At 44.0% G+C, this 21,298-nt stretch overlaps 1 protein-coding gene across 1 annotated transcript in view; it reads left to right on the top strand.

Moving 5' to 3' along the window:
- Window positions 1-20,351, top strand: part of LOC105566939 (neurogenic protein big brain) — a 27,105-nt gene extending 6,754 nt beyond the window's left edge. The window contains exons 3-4 of the mRNA XM_012021383.1: window positions 16,005-16,212; window positions 18,395-20,351. Coding sequence (XP_011876773.1) covers window positions 16,005-16,212; window positions 18,395-19,582 — 1,396 coding nt within the window. The 3' untranslated portion in view covers window positions 19,583-20,351. The remainder of the gene's footprint in view (window positions 1-16,004; window positions 16,213-18,394) is intronic.
- Window positions 20,352-21,298: the final 947 nt, after the last annotated feature.

Below are 21,298 nucleotides of genomic sequence, written 5' to 3'. Positions count from 1 at the left end.
ATTCGAGCGCGTGGCAAGATGTGACCGCCCGGCGATCGATATTGCTATGCGCACATCTCGCCACGCGCTCGAATTGGGCGGTAGGCCGGCCTAAGATAACGATTTTTAATAATTAATTACTCGTTAAGTATTACGAAAATTGCAAAATGGTACAGGACTTTTCCATTCATCTCGATCCGTTCTACCTTCTCAAAAATTTTGTCGGATATGGAAAGACTCACCCTGTATATTATATTTTTGCATTCAACATTTGTGTGCTGTATGGGATAAGATCCAAGGGGTAAACCACTGAGGGCACTGCGGGGTGTGCACATCTACATCTGTAGATTTGCGGCATTGGTGGGTTTTATTTGACCTTGCTGGGGTGTTGTAAGGAATCTATAAAGATAAAACAGAAGATAATAAGCCCACTGGGCATTATTTTATCTTATTATCGTATTACCGTTGAATTTCAACGCACCAGATGGGCGTACGTGATTTTGGTCAGCGGTTTACCCCTCGATAAGATCCGACCATGAATATCCAGCCGTAAAGTTGCGAGGAGCGGCATTCCGATCATCGCGGGCTATGAGGAATGCCACGCGTATCCTGCAACCGTAGATAAGTTTCCCCCAATGTGGAACGTCCTCGTATCGCATGATGTAAACAGCCTTCGTCGCCAGGTATATAACGGTTTCATACGATGATGCGCCTCTTACACAAGGCCCGACGTGGCCGACGCAACGTGAATACGAAGTGTAATAAAAGTGCGGTCCATTACGACTTCGTTCACGAGAGGCACGAATATCCCAATTCGCTTGCAGAAGTGTTATGATGTACGAAGGTACAACACCTCCGGGCGATTTTCAAATGACCCTCTCGATATGTGCAAGTCGGTGCACGTACTCTCGCTCGTGGGCAGGCGGCTTCCATTCCGAAGGGCGAGAAAAAAAAATGAAAGGGAGAAGGCGGCGCGCGTGTGTGGAGCCGCGCGCTGGACCGAGTAGCAGCAACATCATTCGGGGGAGCGCGAGTAGGACCGTCGTCCTTTCGAAGCGGCAGCTGAGAAAGCCGAGAGAGAGCACGGGGAAGCGAAGCGAGATGAGACAATGGAGGCGACGTGAGGAATGCCTGGAATAATTGCGCTTCGTTTGATGCTCGTTTAATTTGCCGAGGGACGTTTGGAGAACGGGAAAGCGCGCTATGTCGCTGTAATACACAACGGAGTGCCGCCTAGGAAAGAGCCGGCGAATAATGCCACTTCCTGATAATTAACCGTGAGGGAAGTTGAGGGCGCGTTAAATCGCACGGAGTGCAACAAGTTGGCACGAGGCAAAATAAGGGAAATTAAGTTCCAAACATGGGGAGAGAGAGAGAGAGAGAGAGAGAGAGTGTCGGGGGAGTCGCGTGGCAGGAGGAGACATCGTTGCCGCGTAATGAACAGTTATCAGATGCTGTCGAAAGTACAATTTCACCGCGCGACATGAGGCATACGTTTATTTAATAACTCCCGAGGCTCGATAAGTGAGAAGGAAAAGTAGAGTGTGTTGAAACGCTCGAAGGAATGTAAGAAGTTGGCACGAGAGCAGCAGGACGAGGGAGATCGACGCCGGGAGATAGGGGCGGGGGAGGGGGGAGGGTGGAGGATAAAAACGGGAGCGTGCAGGAGGACGGTAACGAGAGAAGGTGAGAGAAAAACCGAGGAGGCCGGACGGCGGAGGGCGGAAAGAGAGCGACCGCGGCTCGTAAGGGCGGAAGACGGAGAGAGAGAGAGAGAGAGGGAGAGAGGAGTGGGAGAGGCAGAAAGAGGCACGCGTAATTGGCAGGCGAGGGAGAAGCTCGGAAGGTGAGCACCTGCCTCGTACGAGGAGCGGAGAAGAGTCCCGGCGGCGGTCCACCGCCTCGCAGCTGCCGCAGATGTTTCCCCGTGGACCAAAAAAGATCGCGCGGAAAAAGGAACGCGCGAGGCGGCGAGCCGCGCCGTGACGGGCGCAGAAGAGGACGAGGATAATGAATACCTACGCATGCACACACCGAGGTGGGACAAGTTTCACGGCATCGGGATCGGGCGGACCGGCCCGTCTGAAGGAGGACACGCCGCGGAGAACGTTTGGAGAACGTCGGCGCCGCGCCGCCGCGCCGCCGCGCCGCTTGCCGAGGCAGATGTTCCCGCCGTTTGCGGAGATCATTGTCCGTTCTTCTCCTCTCCGTCCCGCCGCGCGGCTCCTTTCTTCGCCGCCGAGCGATGAGCGATGTGCTTCGCCAAATTTGGCTTTAACTTTGTGTCGCGTGTCCGGGCTCGGCGCCTGGTTTTCGCCCATAGATGAGATATCTGACTTTAAATTCTTACTTCAACAGCTTAGAGCTGTAGTCGAAATTCAGATCGAACTGCGTTAGATTCGTTGCGCGTTAGCTCTCATTGGTCTTTAGAAAGATATAAGAATTCTAGATGTACACGCACCGGCATAAATGCTGTCCCTATCCTTGTGAGGTGCACGCACACAACTAGAGTTCCTGTAGTTGTGTGCGTGCACCTCACAAGGATAGGGACAGCATTTATGCCGGTGCGTGTACGTACTTATTTATCTTCAACTCACTCGTCAATTATTCTCCCTAACACCGCATCTTCAATGCACCAGTAATGCATCGGTGTTTCGACAGAGATCATATATTTTAAAAGAAATAACGCAATACGAATGAATTCGTATTCGTCCCGGCATTTTATCCGCGCTCCTGCCTGTTTTTAAAATACACCTCTTCTACTTGTGAGTTGATACATATCGGATTTATTGGCTCGGTAGCATGCATCAGCTGCAGTCGTCATTAATATTAACGAGTTACACGTCGCACAGACAAGTAGCCCGCGAGGCGATCTACTATCTTGTTTTCGCATTTCTGTCCTGCAAGAAAAATCCTGTAAAAAAAAGTAGGTACTTATTTTCCACTCGACATTTATTATTCGTCATTTCTTCGCTTCGTTTTGGTTCTTTTTTTAAATAGTTCCTAATCACATTGTGACGCAACTGCATTTTTTCCATCCAATCGTACGTTAGTATCGACTTATTTCTCTGCCATTTATCAACGCGAAGCGATGCTGCGCGGCTTCTATCTATCTTGTCACGTCTTCTGTCTCACGTGACACTCGCTCGGCCACCCTCCGACCACCATATGACCGCACAAAGAGGTAACAAGTGCGCGATATGTACCGAAATAATAATCGAACAATACTCTAGTTAACCGGACGGGGCCAACGGGGCCCTTTCCCGAGACGTCTCGGGGGAATACCGGCGAGCTTGGTACAGAAAAAAAAGTCAGGGCGTGAGACTGGGAGAGAGAGAGAGAGAGCGAGTGCACGGAGAGTACACTTGCATCTGTTGCGATTTCTCTGGCTAACGGGCGGCGGGTGTAAAACACGCGTGGAGGCGATTTCCGGGAGGGGGCGGAGAGCTGAAAAAGCGACCCGGCGGGGAGAAGAAATTATGGGGAGCCACCGAGGGGTGGATTTTGGCGCCCCTATCGCCCTCGTTCTCGTCCGGGATCGTTCTCGGTGCCGCGCGCGCGTGGTAATAAATATAAAAACCATCCGATAAACCCCAAAGTGAGACTATCCGGGTCGAAAAATGGGATGGTAGCGGTGGGAGGGGGGGGGGGGGAGGGAATGGTAGAAACGGCAGCCGCGAATTTAACTGTCCGTGAAGAATTTACTGTCGTCTCTTCATTACTACGTACTTACAGGATTTTTCCATTACTGCGACGGCAGGGGAGTAATTTTTCTGCCCAGAATGATCATCATTTCTTTATATTTTTCGCAATGAATTTCTTCAATTAGAATTTGCCAGTCAGCGTCGTTCAGCAATTTTTTGCTACATTGGTTAATCGTGTACTGGCGTCAAATAATTTTTCACGCTATAATCATTCCTCTCTTTGAGAATAAAATAATTAATTGATTTAAACGTTATTCTGCTCGTGGGTTAAGAAAATCCGGAATCTCTCGTTTATATACGTAAACGTATTTAGGACAGAACGTATAAGTGAGGTTTCATCTCACTTAATGTATTTTTTATTAATTAATTAATTTTTGGCTCGCAAAGTGGCCGTGAGATGTACCTTAATTTTCGCGAAATAAGAGCGTTCTTTGATTGTTTCGTGCACAAAAGTTTAATGGAGAAAGGTTCAGCTTCGTTTCTCGATTACCAGAGATTATTACGGATTAGGCGATTCAGAGTTACACTCGTACACCACGGAGGGGGTTGCCCTTTATTCCGATCGCGAAATTGGATGCGTCGGGGGATTGGCCTATTGAAATGTCGAGACACGTGCGCCAGGTAAGCGCGCGCGACGCACGATATAAACGAGCGTCTTTTCAGACGAGGTGCTCCCTCGATATTCTCAATCGATAGGTTTCCAATCTGCCGAAGGTAGACCTAGTTCGGCCGAAACTACGGGGCCGCCAATAAAGTTCGGCTTACGGCTCTGTAATCTATGCAAAGCGAATCCGCTCGAATAATTTCTGCCCGAATATTCCGAGATCGGCGCGAAGCGCGCTCGAGAATACGGCTCTCGCAGCAACCGTGCAATCGTGCAGAAAGATAAAAGTCATCGGACTCTGCGATCTGAGCAAACCATCGGCTCGTGAGCGGAAAAACGCTAAGAATGTAGAGAGTCTCGCGAAGCCCCCGTACCTTTGAACGATAAACCACAACGCACAATGCAGTGCGTTCATCCCGGTATAATATAATTCACACAATGCATTTTTATCGTCTTCTGAAATTAAGTTTTTGGGAGAAGTCGAATTAATTGCAAAATCAATCGCAAAACTTATTCTTGAAGTTAAAATCGAGCGAGACTCGCTGCACTGTAGTCACATTTGCAATGCACTTACGCCTACAAATATATATGACGCAGTTTCATTCTTTTGTTCCCTTCGATCCTTCTCTTCTCTCCGACTCTCTTTCTTTCGGTGTTACGGTTTTGCCACGAAAGCTTTCCACAAAAAGAAATCTCGCTAAAGATACGTCACTCTGTGAACTATCGAGATACCTTCACTGCGCCCAGAATTTCAAAGAAATGACTTCTTCGTCTTAACCAAAATTTAATTTCATTGAGACTGCAAACTCAAAAAAAGACTCATATCTATTTCTTCAAATCTAGCAAATGTTTTAGTGGAAGTAAATAAAAATTTAGTGGGTTCAAAGAGACACGATTTCAACGTTTCTCGTTTGTGTAGCCTAAATAAATCTTCTTTTTTTTCTGGGTGTGATCGTCGTGGGCATTGCAAGGTTTTATTTAATTCGTTCAAACGCCGTAAAAAAAAAAATCGAAGAAAGCTCTTCGCAGGGTGGTTGGAGCCAAGCCTATTTGTCAAAAGGGTTCCTCCACCATTACCACGAATCGAGGAAACAGCTGTGAGGTGGCAGGTGTGTTGTGACGTCAGTAAAAGACACCCGCAGTGCGCGTGGCGAACCGGATGTCCAGGAATGAAAACAGCTTCTCCGCACGGCTTTCGCGTTCGTAGCGGCGCACTTCTTAGCGCTCGAATCATTGCTATCTATCCGAGATTAAATAAGTCTTCGAAGGACTCGCTGGCGCGATCGCCTTTATTTCTTACTCCGTTATTTCTTATTCGGCAGGTGCGGAGTTTGCGCTATAATTGGAACAAATAATTAACTGATTCGCGATCCCCGCATTAATACTACAGATAGCTGCTATCTATATCGCGTTCGAACATGGTAGAGTAGATTGAGACAGAATGCTTGGAAATTAAAAATCGTAACCCCAAGTAAAATAAGTAAAAACGGAATAATTCTGTGATTTTGCGTCGATAAAATATCATTATTCTTAAATTTATTTGTAACTTCTCAAGATTAAAGTAAAGACGGTTTATACCGTGCAGCTGTTTCCTTACGACTGAATGTTGCAAGGTAACGAACTGTTATTCTCGCGTGTGCGATATCGAGACGTTCCATCGTAAAGCGATAGATATTTGCATAAAGATGATAGAGGTCCATCTTTGCTTGAGGATATTCTGCAATCAGGAAAGCGTGATTTATATAGCAAGATTTAGCTAGGACACGCAATATTCGCGTCTTCTTGAAGGAACTCGGATATTGAGTTCTTAATCCGCGCTTCTCAAAAAGCCTTTCATATCAACAAAATCGATTCTCGTAAAAATCTCCTTTAACTTATTTCGTTTTCGGAGGAGGTTTGCCTCCTACATATGAAATTCCAGCTTTTACAAATAGAACTGATATTTTTTAATCAAGCTTGATGTTTCCTTATTAAACAAATGGGACATTTTTAACACGAAATTATGTCGCGATAACTATTGCGCTCGATCATGCGTTTTGGCGAATATAAGCGCAGTAATTATACGGTAAAAAGAAGGATGGTAATAAAACGTTATCACCGACAATGTACCGGCAATTCTGAGAATGTTTATAATAAATACGATGAATTTAGTATTGCGATTGACGCGTAATTGTTAATAATTTGGGTCTTGTTACACGCGACAAATACGAGAGAAATCGGCATTTCAGGTCGAAAAATACGCGAAAGCCAGGTGGGTCAGGTAGAGCGGTCTCTCTCTCGGCACGTAGGAATGCTTTAACTACCTGAAAAGGTTTTTATCGAGAAACGGCACGAAAGCATGTTCAAGGATTCCGTCCCTTTAGAACAGCTTTGGAAGACTTGGTCGAACTTTCTCTTCCGTTCATCGATACGTTATATTTCCGATGACACAAATGACACGCATTACGTTATAATGGAGAGTGTTTATGCGAATATCACTCAGCCATCCCTCCGAAAGTAATAACTAGCTGGCGCTCAGCGCTCGTTTATCACGCAGTTGCAGTCAACGATTAACTTGAAGACACCGAGTAAAATATCGATAATTTTCTTACTCTCTAAAATTTTTGCACTGAAATATTCGCTCTGTTGGAATAAATATTCACTCTGCTGGAGTAAATACTCACTCCAAGAACTTTAGAGGGTACAGCGAATTCGGCAGCTTGCACTAGTGCGCACTGAGTGCATACTAGTTTGTTCAGAGGTTTGTTCAGACTCTATACTCTCATATTTACGGTCATCTCAAGTACTTATCGAAAAACTATTTAGCCAAAAAAATGATCCATACCGAATACTGTACAGATCATTTTACTGGCTGGGGTGCGTTTCACAAAGTATTTAAGACCATCCTTAAATACAGGAATTCACTGTAAACTTAGTGCGCACTAGTGCAAGCTGCCGAATTCGCTATTAGATACCGAGAGATCGATCGTTGATAGTTAAAAAGTAAATGTCTTTGGGTATATTTTGGTGTGAATTCCTTCAACATTTATATTACCAAGATGAAGCGGACATCTATGAGCTTTAGGGAGATGCTTTCTCAAAATTACGGGAAGAACTTGTACAAAAAGCCGAGTGTGAAGAGATATTTTATACTTTGGAGTATGTGTTACCATTTCCAGACTAAACAAAAACGTGAGAGCTTATGCCGCGCTTGGAGGAATAAGTCTGGCGTGAGAGCTGCGCCGATAAAAGTTGGCGTTGCTCGTTCGGTTGAGAAACCCCTTTTCTTCATTTATTCATCAGTTTTTATTAAATTATAAAACATTAATCTTTGCACTATGTTACATTATAATCTGTATTAAGCATTTCCTTTTCTTTCGGTGTAAATCTGTGGCAGATATTATATGTAATAACTGTAAATATTGTGTCGTTAAATGCGCCCGTTTTGAATCTCCGAATATGCACTTATGTGTCAAATGACGTGAAGCTCCCGAATCAGAAACCCGTAAACTCTATTGTAAGATCCGCCAACATCGGCGGATCCCGTAAATAGAAAGAAAGAACTTCCACTATTAAGCGAGCCGGTTTGGGTTAAGTTGAGCGGAGTAGTAGGACGCCAACAGATGGTCGCAACCACGTGTTCGTTTTCAACAACCTCCTTTCCATTTCTTCCCTGCGAAGCGGCGGACTGGATGCACGCGTGCATCGCGTTTTGTACTTCGAAATTAGCTTCGTGACACAGCCAAAGTCCTATGAACTATTTTAAGATGTCAGATGCCGGCGAGGACTCTCGATGGCACTAATCTCGTCTCATGGTTCTTTTTTTTATCATCGAAGCGAGTAATCATCCGCGCGAGTATGTTTAACGCTCGACAAAGGGCTTACGTCAAATCTCGTCTAATTAGAGATGCATAAGCAACAGAAGATACTGCATCACTCGACTTGCTATCGATTCATCGTATCGATACAATATCTCAACAAAGAGCTGGGCAGAAAGATCGTAACCGTTTACGACTCTATCGTAAGATCGGTGTCGCAAGGCGACATACCTCTACGGCAATTCTTTGTGCGTTGACTTCCGACATCGACTTGCGTCTTACTACAGAATCGTAAACACTTACGACAATTTTTCTGCTCAGGCTTTAATTAGAGATACGTAAGCAATAGAAAATATTAGGGCTTGTATTAGGGCCTGAGCAGAAAGACTGTCTTAACTGTTATACGATTCTGTCGTAAGACTAAAGTCGGTGTCGGAAGTCAACGCACAAACAATTGTCGTAGACGTATGTCGCATTTATCGCATCGCAAAGCGACATACGATTTACGCCAGTTGTTTGTACAATACGTCGTATGTCGCTGTCGGATGCCGGAGGACCGTCGGCTACGTCCCGACATCCGACAGCGACATACGACGTTTTGTAAAACAGGCCTCGCATTCGTCGCATCGCAAAGCGACATACGTCTAGACAATTGTTTGCGCGTTGACTTCCGACATAGACTCGCGTCTTAGGCCTGTTCTACAATACGTCGTATGTCGCTGTCGGATGTCGGGACGTAGCCGACGGTCCTCCGGCATCCGACAGCGACATACGACGCATTGTATAACAGGCCTTACTACGGAATCGCAGACACTCACGAAAATCTTTCTGCTCAGGCCCCTTACTCGACTTACTGTCGATTCATTATATCGCCACGATATCTTGCGCCGCGCCGGATTCGAAAGATTGCGAATGTCGTCGGTTCGAATTACGGCTCGTGCCGAAATTAATATCGCGTGCGACACGGTTCGCGGAGCACGAGGGAGCCGTCGAACATTGCGCAGGCTGATCGTGAATTTCCGTCCCCCTTTCGTCCTTTTTTCTTAATCCTACCGGTGTTATATATCCTTAAGCGTGTCCGGCGCGGATAGACGTCTTCGGAGGCCCGGAGACGTAGAACATCTGCCGCGTCGTCGGACCCCTCGGCTGCGTCCCCCTCCAACCCTCCCCACCCCCCCTCCCCAACGAAGGAGAATCATTTATGGGGCCCTAAAGCTCCTTTGTGACGACGACTTACGCTACACGGCGCCCAAAAAGGACCACGGAGGATTCCTTTTGTGCAACATGTGGCCGGCACGTGTATCCTCGTATGAAGGCGCGGCCGGGCGAATTATACGGGATCTACACGGAGAAGGACGCGTGATTCGCTCTTGCTCCAGGGCAGCTGCGTGGTCCTTCGCATACCTAAAAGGTCAATAGGATTCTTGCGCCGTTCCCGCATCTACGTGCGGGCCTAGATCTTCTCTTATAGATCACGATTGTTTATCGAACGCGAAAGCCGCGAGGTCTAAAATAATGCAGCGAAAATATTAATTTATACATACATACTGAGAAAAATTTCCATTGTAATCGATTAAATAGTGTTTCCGATGAAAAATTAACCATCGATTTTTCTGATTAAGTTTTCCGCTGAAATTTCATCGAAAAACCGATTATATTTTTCATTGAATGTACAATTTGATTGAATATATCCGTTTATTAATACGTAATTGATTATTCGATTAGGCAAGGATATTTTTCTCATTTGAAAAAGTATACACGGAGAGAATTTTTTTCTTAAAATTTATCCTGCAAATCATGTAATCGTGGGACAACGTGACATTTTGAAGAACTGTGTGAGAGTTTTTTCAAACTTTACCATACATTCTGCTATATAGTAAAATGTATAGAAAAATTTCAAAAAGCTCTCGTACAGTTCTTCAAACTGCCACGTGGTCCCATGATTTTCAGGGGAAATTTTAAGAGAAAATTCCCTCCGTGTATAAATTCACATAAAAATATTAGGCTACCAATATCCAGTCTGACCAATGGCCATTCTAATTACTGATTAGTATATCCTTGTGCGGTCCTATCTCTTTTAATGCAAATTTACATCGTTACATTTTATTAATGTCAGAATTATGTTGGTTAACATTTTATAATTTTTAGCGCTGTATTACCGGTTGACAGACCCGGGCAATTCTCACTCTCTTTTCTTCTTAATACCTTAATGCCTACCCAGAAGAGCTGCGGATCTACCCAATCGGATTTACCCAGAATTATTTCGGAGGACCGTCATTTGGATTGTTATTTAAGAGAGCCAGCAAATGACCGCACCGTCCTCGCAGTCCCTTATGGCCGTCTTGAGCAGGGATACCGACAATTATCCCTTGACCCTACTATTTCCGCAGCATTACTACCTCGCCGCTTACTACGCCGCTTTGTCTGAGGTTTCGCTTAATCCATGCAACTTCCTTTCCTTCGCGCATTAAAATTTCGCTTTGCAATTACTAGCCTATGACTTATTGCAGCGTTATTACGACGTTAAGATGATAAAGGAGGCCATTCGGATAAGTGACGACGTGTGGAAACAGAAAGCATACTATTATATTATCACCGTGTACTTTATTTTCGTCAAGAAACGTCTCTTTTTATTACTGCGTGTCCAGAAACCAAGAGAAAGAGAGAGAGAGAGAGAGAGAGAGAGAGAGAGTCATGAATCGTCGCAAGGGGTATAATAATGCGCCGGGTTGCACGGTTTCAATGACAGCCGAGGTAAATTACGTGTCATCACAATTCGCTTCGAGAGGAAAAATGAATGAGCGCGTTGTGCGTAGGCGAATTCGCGCCGCTATTTTAATCGGCCGCGGTATACGCGCGCGCTTCCTGTCCCTATACCTTTCAGCATCGTATAAACAATACGGTGGGGCGGAATTGTAGGGCGACCTGTTTCTCCGACGTGTCCTCTTCGCCCCCCCCCCCCTTTCATAGGAATTCCTGTGCTTTGTTGCGGCGCGGCGCGGCGCACACGCAGCTCGCTCGCGCAAGAAACCGCGTCGAAAGATGAAACCCGAAATCGTCGGGCCGCGTTACCTGGTCCCGGCGGCGACACGCCGGTTTCTCGAAAGTGAGAAAGGAGAACGTAAAAGTAGGCGGACGCGTCGGGCGTAAGAAAACCCATGGCGGCTGAGGCGAGCTATTGTAATGACGGGACACGCAGAAGAAGACTCGGATGATGATGATAATGATGAACTTGGTGTACGGCGCGCCCGGGGGAGGGGGGGGGGGATTACAATAATAACCGTGCCGAGTAATAATTTCACCATTTTGACGTTTATGCATTGCTCCCACGGTCATTCGATACGGGTCCGGTTCCCACTGAAGCTACGCGGCGTCTTCTACGTTCTCTCATCTTCGTGGAGCGCACTTATCCCGAGAAGGAAGATACGTCCTAGTAATCGCATGCACGCTGATGACTATTCTAGTTTGTAGTTTGCGACGTGCTGCTAGAGCGAAACATCTGTCAGTTCCTGAGATACATTGACGATAATCACGTGGATTAATTATTAAACCGTTTAGATTATTTTAGGCGCGTATTTAAAAAAGAGACGAGTTTATTTTATTTTTTTAGGTATTTAGATGCTTTCAAACTGCACAGAGAAAAAGTGTTAGATCAACTCTTATATACTCAAATTAACAATCTATAATCGTCTTAGGCGCATTTAATAAGCTTACGTTCCAACAATGCTACAGTCTTATTTAAATGCTGTAATTGTCACTTCAAGAATGCATGTAATTATTTTAATTATTATAATTTGAAAATGTGTTATTTTCTATTCAATATTCTGTCCCTTCCATTCAAGAAAATTATTCTTAAATAATAAGCATATATTTTTCTTGATTGAATTATACAAAATTGCTGCATTCAAGTAAGTTTCGTTTCTTTAACGCAGTATAATTTCATTTCGAGATTTTCACGTTGAAACGGAACATATTTTCAAAAGAAGAATATTCTGTTTTTCTGCGTGAGAACAAGTTTGAACTCGTGGAGAAGTTTCTTCTCCACTGCGATATATTTGAATGTTATTATTTAGATCATTTTAAATTTAGAAACACGCTCGTAGATATGTTACTACTTAACGTATCCTATTCTTTTTGTATCAGGGTTATCCTTTCTCTTATCACGTTAAAACGTTGCATACAATGCAGGCTGAATACACAGATCTTCGATTTCGTTCCCAACGAAACCAAATGATCGTCGTCCCTCCTTCGTCGCCGCCCCAGTAACGACTTTACGGCTCATACCACGTTCTAATTTCATGGTTTGACCATGTTAACCTCAGCATCTGAACTTTCCCAAGACTTTATAATGGTATCGAAGCGGACGCATCATCCCCGAGCCCTTTGAGTTTCCGTCGTTTATCGCGTTCGTCACATGTGCGATATTCCTCGCACAAGGGGATCCTGAAGCGGTTTGGAGTGTCCAGAATTCGGTTCAGTGGAAGGCGGACAGAGGGGGTTGATCACGTCTCGACGAGATGCGAGAGGGGGATCCGTGGTCCAGTACGCGGAAGGGGGTATCAATAGCTCGTTAATCGCAACGAAGGGTGGGTTCGGGGTGATACATATCCTGGCCCCGTTCGTCTCCTCCCGTTCCCCTTGAATTGAAATTTATTTAAAACGGCCGCACGTACGCACGTACCCTTGGGGGTTTTTCGCCGGGGCGGCGCTCTCACCCCTCGTGTGAATCGCGAAAACGGCGCACAGGTTGCACTGGCTGCGGCTCTCGAGTCAAGTGCACGCAAGATTAAACCTTCCTCCATCATGTCTCGCCTGGATGACCACGCGCTTTTCATCACGCACGACGAGCCCTGAGAACGCGCCCGCCTCCGGGCCGAAACTCGTCGAATTTCTCCCATGAAGCTACTCGTCGCATTCGACTCGCCTTTCATACGAGATCGCCGTTCCTCGCGACAGCCAACGACAATAAGCGTATCATGTGCAAAATAATACACACGGTCGAGCGGGAACATCTAAATATCATCTTGCGTCACCAGCCCCGTGGCTCGAAGACGTGGAGAAAAACCCGATGATTTGAGAGTAAAGAGAGTCACACCCTCTTCTTTAAAGAGGTATACGACATTCAAGATAATATCGATTCTATTAAGAGTTTCATCTTGAGTTTTAATGTTTACGTATAATTTTCCCCAAGAAATTTTTCCCGAAAATAGATTTACCGGAAAAAAATCTCATTATATATATTTAAATCACGTTAAACCTTCAGAGATCTGATACTTTTCTTGAATGTTAAATCTCTGAAGATCTGCTGAATTTTAGAATTGGGTCTCGTGAGATATAATCAGATAATACACGATTGAGACATATATATAATGAGATTTTTCACTTTTTGAAAATGACACTTATAAAATATTCTCAAAGTTGGAATCAAACTCGTGAATGCACAAGAAATGTCAGGTTAAATAAATCGTGACAATTAGATGGGAAGGAGCTTCTCGTTTTTTCGCGCACGACCAAAGTAACTGATAAAAAGAAAGTAGAAGGTGTTTGAATGGAAAGTCGTTTGAACAATGATACGAAAGATTAAGGGCTCCGCGTGCAATCCGCGATACTTCAGTTGCTGGAAAAGTCGACTTTCATAAGAGACTGTTGACGAAAGAGAGAATTGTTAAATATTACACTGTACGCACTTATTGAAGAGCTCACTCACCGAGCTCTTTTCGACAGAATCGCATTTCGCAAAATCGTACGGAGAAAGAAAAGTACGTTATCGTTCTCGTGCATTCGCACGGTAATCGCGGCGTGACGTGTCCACGTGGGAAATGCATATTGCCGGGCGATTTTTTTTCGCAAAAGAAGTAAAAATCCGCTTATCACGCGAGGGCACGCGTGCAAATACGAAAATGCTGCCGTTCCTTTCTCCCTTAGCCGATTGGGGACTCACGTCTGCTGCCACAGTTGATCCCAATTGTGCGGTCATGATCTGCATTTCTGATTTCATCAATTCGCTCTCTCGTGACACGCTTGGCGGTGAGAAAGAGAGGGGACGGGAAGGGGAGTGAATATTGTCATTTGCATCGCGACCGCGGCGTCGAGACCGGGGTGTTTCGAGTCTGATGAGGAGGAAGAATGCGAGGGGCGGCGAATTGCAACTCGAGCCCAGTATTTAGCGGTGAGATTAATCGCGATCGTGCGATCAAATAGCCCACGGGGCTGAAGTTGCGAAGGGGCGAGAACCGCACAGGTGTATTCCTGTAGAAATTTCGTGAGTAGATGCTATCGGACGAGCTTATCTGTTTAGTGGCGTCTGTGCAGCGCGTTTGAAGAAGGCCAATTTCAACTTTAGGAACGGAGAAAAAAAAAGTAATTTTAAGTGGATGAAAAATTTACCATTAGAATTTAGATAAGAATCCAATTTGGCGAAGAGAAAATATTCTCAGTATAAAAGAAAAGGTCTTTGTTAACACAATGTCAAATTGAAATATACATATAAAGCTTAGAGCGAGAAGGGCAAAAAAAGGGGGGGGGGAGAAGAGAGGATAATTTCTTGGAATATTTCGCAAATATTTATTTTTTATTTTTACTTGATAGACGTCTGTTAAAACCGTGAGCACTTCCGCATCTTTGTGCTTTTATCACGTTGCGCACAAATCCCGACGAAATCGCAAAGGGGGTGTCTGGAATAGAAAGTAATGCGAGGGACCTTGATTATGGTAATTTCATTGAAATTTATGAATGCTATATTCAAGGAATTTGGACCGAACAAACTCGCTTGCATAGTCCATGCATGTGTAAACAGCACGAATGACAAAACTTATTATGAAGAGGCAGGATAAAGGGAACATTCGTTAAACGAATAAATGTAAAAAGTTAAAACAAGAAGAATTCTGTCTCCGGGAGACAGAGTTAGATAACAAAGACACATTAATACTTTTTGTGCCATCCGTGTGCGGCTTAACTTTCTTTTTCCAGAGATTTAGAAAGTTAATCTTAAAAGGTTGACACGTTAAGTATGAACTAATTATCTTTTTTCTTTTAAGACGTCGGAGAAAGTTGTTGCAGCTTTTTTTCCGCAAAACTGTCGAATCGTTAACGGGGCTGCGTCTGATATACATTTTTGCATTATCGTATTTTAACAAGCAAACTTTAGCTGGCAAGTGTGAAATGCAATCATACGAGCACTCGTGGGATACGATTGGAGGTCACAGCTCTGCGACCCCATGTGATTATATGAACTGAGAAAATCCAACGAGAAATTTATGTAAGGGAAACGTCACGAGAGGAAACATCGGGGTCACGTTTAAGGGCTCGAGGATGCACTAGCTAATATAAACATTACACCGCTGGGACCGACTTACCGCAGGGGGTATTTTTATGCGCGGTGCATGTCTCGCTGCAAGCTTCAATAGGAAAATCATCGTATATTATATCGCGGTCGTGATATAACTCTTATACGTACTGATGCTACCGCCATACAGAAGACCATATGTGATCATTTTCGGCGACCGATCGATAATTTTCTTTTCTTAAAGTAGTCTTAATTTTTTTTAATCTTTGGAGACGAGGACAAGATAATTGAAACAATTACAATGAGAGATATGTATAGTTTCTAATAATATTTTCAGTCGCGTAATTGTGGGACAACATGGCATTTTGAACAACTTTATGAGAGTTTTCTTACTAGTAAAATGTATGGTAAAATTTCAAAAAACTCTGATACAATTCGTCGAAACGCCGTGTTGTCCCGCGATTACATGATCTTTAGGGTAACTTTTAAGAGAAAACTCTCTCGGTGTATGTTTCAGCATTTATGCCAGTTATTTGTGGCTAGTTTTACTTATATTTCTTACATTCAAGCGAGACACTTTGATATTTAAGTGAATAGATAAATCAATGTTTATCAAATTTTCCTTTCGATTTCAGAGTAACTGTGCCTTCGAATACGCAGACCCTGACGGCCCATGGTAGGCTGGTCGGCGCGATCGAGAGGCTTTTGATCGAGATAGCGCTATCAGTGTTTATCGTCCTAGCACATTTCTCTGTGGACTCACCTAGAACATTGCCAGCTACGATTTCTTCGAAAGCCTCCGCAGTTTTGGCCGCGGCCTATACAGCGGCCACTCTCGTTTTCGTAAGTTCAGTTTTTTTATAATTATCTAGTTGCACAGTTTTAATATGAAAACCGATTATAGAGTAGAATAACGGATAGTGCAATAAGATTTCCTGTCTCATTAAATCGATACTCAATTATTACTTTCAACGAATCTACCCTAGTGGCACAGTGCATTGCTTAAATTTTGGTCCAATGTTGGTTACATTAGAAATGCATCGGCCGATATTGTCCAACGTAAAGCCAATATTGGTCATGAAATAAATGTAAATATTGCACGATAATAATTACAAAATATTAGATTTTTATTGGAAGTGCATTGGCCACATATTTAACAATGTAATAAGAATATTGGTCTAATATTGCATCAATATTAGACCAATGTTGCTAAATAGATAAATATATTGGCTAAATAAAAAAGGTGTCCATTTTACAATATTGGACCAATATTGGGAATACCATATTTAGATTATTTCCCAATATTGCGCCAGCATACTGTGCTACCAGGGTGTTGTTCTTGTAATCGTGCAATTTCTGTTGCTCCACTTATTTCATTCAAGTGTATATAATACATATCTTCAATCTCCTATTAATTATAATAAGATTTAAAGTAGATACGCGAAACTCAATTTACGATTAAAATTTCTCGTTATTAATAATGCGCAATGCAATCTGATACTCTATTATTAAAACCATTATTATTAACAACTTCAAGTTTGTTTGACCATATCTGGCAAGTTTTATGTTCAAGGCTCGTAACGTTTCGACCATGCGGGAAACGTTGCGAGACTTGAACATTAAAATTGCTGGATATGGTCACACAAACTTGAAGTTGTTAATTATTGCTGGCGACCTTCAAGATTATTTTTGTTAGTTTATTATTATTAAATTATTAACAAAATAATTCTCATCTATTCGTTGTCTATTCTCTACAAATTATTCTAATAATATTCTAACAAATTAACTTCTCTTATAAATTCTTATATTTTTCCCCATAGTCAACACTGAGAAAAATTTCCATTGGATAAATGGATTAAGTAGTGTTTCCGATGAAAAATTAACCATCGGTTTTTCTGACTAAGTTTTCCGATTAAATTGTGGATTCAATGAGATTGATCCAACGAAATTGCAGCTACCGATGAAATTTAATCGAAAAACCGATTATATTATTCATCGAATATACAGCTTAATCGAATATATCCGTTTGTTAATACGTAATTGAATTATCCAATTGGATAGGCCAAGATATTTTTCTCAGTGAAGTAATCGCGTCTCGTAAGGAAAAAAAATTTCCTCTTTCACGAGCGTATGCGTAATTAATGAAAGAACAGCGTTCTCTGCTTTCTTCTTCCGCTGTGCATGTCGTCTCTTGCAACCACTCTCTGTCCGAAAGCGTCTGTCGGGCTCTTTCCAATCGGGCCGACGTCCGCATCTTTAAAGAGCACCTGCCGTTGTATGGGGGAGAAGGGTGGGCTCGCGAAGAACGGCGAGCAGGGAGGTGAAAGAAAGAACTTGATCCTGGACCCACCTGCTCCGGAACGAGTGTACAATGCACCCCAAAACGAAAAATGTCGAAACCAACGTTCCACACATGTTGAATGTTGATCGCCTTGCAAAATCGAACAAGTTCACCGCCTTCAGTGCGAAATTCCTAAATATCCTCGCCCGTTTCTTTGTCTCGTCCAATACGAAAAAATCAGACGAAACGTAACATATTTAAAATAACATTCTACAATTTGTCGAAGACGTTTAGACGACTATTTGTAGCTTTTCAATTTCCCCAAAAATCGCCAGCAAATATTCCAGTGATTTAATTTTAATTTATTGCTACAAGAGTGAGACACAGTGAAAGGGAGGTAACACTGAGAGTCGAGAGCAAAAGGTGAGGTACCAACGGAAAGTTGTTATTACCAAACCTACCTGCTAGAATTAGGTATAAAGTAAAGATTGGAGCAAATAAAAAACGCTACGCATAACGCACGAAAGTAACGCAAAGAGAAAATACGCAACATAGCAGTATTGCTCGAAAGAGAAAGCGGTCGATGCAATGTAAGTAGATGCTGAGGAACGAAAAGAGGCAAGAGAGGAGGATGAACTGATGATATTCAATTAAGTATCCGATTACTCAACAAGACGAACGATTATTCTTAAAAACCCACCGTGAATAGGTATATTAATAATTCCTTTTTCCTGAAATTTGCAGAGTCCTTTCTTGAATCCAGCGCGCGCATTGGGTCCGGCCTTCGTGATGAACCGCTGGGACATCCACTGGGTATACTGGGTGGGCCCGCTGTCGGGAGGTGCTGTGGCGGCTCTGTTGCACGAATACGTCCTGAGTCCCAGGCGCGCGAAGGACTCGCGCGACATGGACGACGGCGACAACTCGTCCATGAGGTCCGACGAGGACACGTACGACGACCTGGACAAGCCGAACGGGCCCAAGTTCCCCGGCGCGTACGCGACCTATCGCCCGGTCGCTGGCGCGTCCTCCTCCATCTACAGCGCGCCGCCATCCGCGTTGGAGCGCGTCGAGTCAATCTACGGCGGTACCAAGTCGCTCTACTGCAAATCGCCGCCGTTGACGCGCGCCAATCTGAACCGCTCGCAGAGCGTTTACGCCAAGTCGACGTCGGGGCCGCGGGACGGCCTGATGATCCCGAAACCAGGCCCGCTGGTGCCGGCGCAGAGTCTGTATCCCATCAGACTGGGTCAGAATGGCTGTCAAAACGTCGTCAACCGCGAGACCCAGCCCGGACCCGGTGGCCCACCGAGCCAGTCGCAGAATCACAACAGCACCAATCAGAACATGCAGAACCAGCTGCAGCAATGCACGCAGAGCATCTACGGCATCCGCGGGATCTCCACGGGCCTCAGCACGCGGGAGAACGGTATCTACGGAGTGTCCACCGGCTCCACCATCTACGGTCGCGCGCCGGCACCACCGCCAAGCAGCCAGAATTCGCAGCAATCTGGTCAGAGCGGTCAATCCTCGATACAGAATCATTCGCCACCGCAGCCGCCATCGCAGCAGCAACAACAGCAGCAACAGCAGCAGCAACAACAGCAGCAGCAACAGCAGCAGCAGCAGCAGCAGCAGCAGCAGCAACCACATCAGAACGGACCGTTGTCGAGCAACTCGGATAACGGGACGAGCTCCAGGCGGCCCGAGAGCATGTACGGCCACTTGTCGAGGCGCAGTGACGATTCCGCGTACGGTAGTTATCAGAGCTCTACGCGGGGAAATTACGGGAAAGTGCCCGGGCCGCCGGGTCCGCCCAACGGACCCCCGCAGTACCGCGATCAGGGAAGACCGAGTCCAGCCGGGCCTCTTCAGCAAAGTCAAAGCGTGCAGAGTAACTTCCAAAGAAACTCGCCGAATCCTCAGTATTGACTGTAGACTGTCGATGGACCGCACAGGCCACCGTGATCCATGCGATCAGCGAGTCGCCTCGCATCTATGCTGACGACGTAGCTCCCTAGTATGAAATGATTCGTCGACCGCTATCGAATCGACATCAACACCATCGAATTGATGTCGAATTAACGTCAATTTGACGGTGTCGATTAGACATTGTTTTGACATCGATGAGTCATTTCTCGTTGTAAGAATTTTCCCCGCTCGGAACACGAGTAGAGTTCGTCTTGATACGTCAAATGCTATTTGCAATGGCAAATTTTATAAAATTCAACTTTGCACTTGAGAATTCTGCCTCGTTCTGTTGAAGACGGGATTAATAAGATTGGACCAATCACTGATTCGTATTACTAAATCTTGGAATTTGTAGATATGCATCACAATAATGTACACGCGCCGTGTGTTTCTACGTGGTGCGTGTTGGGAGGGAAAGGGTCGTGCGATCCGATCGCGAAACTTTCCCATCGACGTTTTGTAATGTTAGATTTATGATTAGGTACGTAACTAACAAGTAACGGAAGCAACCAAAACTTAGAAGGAACAAAATCAAGAAACATGAACTATGTGCGTATGGAAGCATTGTTCTCTATAAACTTAGCATAACAATTCCAGAATTTGTAGCTACGTCAAAGATAGATCGAACTTCGAGCCGGCTCGTTATACACTGTTGCGCCTCTATGTAAATATTTTAATTTAATTGTTACTCATATAAGAATAGAGAAAAGTCCTCTGTTATGAGATAGGATTCTAATATGAGATAGTGGGTTTTCAACGTCCAAGTTCAATCACAATTTTTTTTTAGCAACGATTGAACACGATCTAATAATCAATTTTCCACTAAACAGATGTCACAAGGGCAATAAATTTATGGTGGAACCAACAGATAATGCCTATTAATTTAGCAGAAACTCCGCTATCTTACATTAGAGCCTATCTCATAATAGGGAACTTTCGTCTATTAATTCTACTGACTCGCGGCTGATACTGTCATGCCAAATCCCTGCGAGAAAGCGGTGCACTGATTACGAAAGCTTTACTCGCAGGATCTTTTCGCGCAACGACGGAACCAAATAGAAAAGCCGGAAATCTTTTATATATATATATATTACACTTTTTCATGTATAGACTTAAAATGCATAACTTTATCGTATCACGTAAATTAATATATTTGTACAAATTACTACAGTGGCACATTTCGCGATGAACGATGGTAGCCACTATAGTGATTCCATAGTGTAACAGTTAAATCGTATGTAGAAATATTCTGATAACTTTAGAGATAATTTAAGTAATTAGAAAAATCTGTAAATAGATCCCAGTTATAAAATGTAATTCTTCTATTTCTTCTTTAGCCATTCGTGGTGGAAGTGTCACGGCTTTTCGTCTTTCAAAAATATCTTGGTTTCTTTAACAATATTTTATCATTTACGGGACATCGGCGAGTTAAAGACGTCATACGTGATTTGAATTCGAATTTCTTTGTTTTTACCGATGACCAAGCACCTACGCAATTCAATTTCTAATTTATACCTATGTGTATATAGAATATTGTAGATTTAAAAATACGCCTCGATACTTGTAACAAAATCGAGGGTCAAATGAGTCCTTTTGAGAAAAGAAAGCGCGTCTCTAGACTCCCCCTTGGACAATAAAAATGCTGGAGCATGTTACAGGATGTGAAAGATTGATCTC

This window comes from Vollenhovia emeryi, unplaced genomic scaffold (assembly GCF_000949405.1).
Source record: "Vollenhovia emeryi isolate VEMERY1.0 unplaced genomic scaffold, V.emery_V1.0 DF939141.1, whole genome shotgun sequence".
In the NCBI taxonomy this organism is placed as follows: Eukaryota; Metazoa; Arthropoda; class Insecta; order Hymenoptera; family Formicidae; genus Vollenhovia; species Vollenhovia emeryi.
Note: the sequence above shows the minus strand (reverse complement) of the source record. Positions and strands in the feature narration are given on the sequence as shown.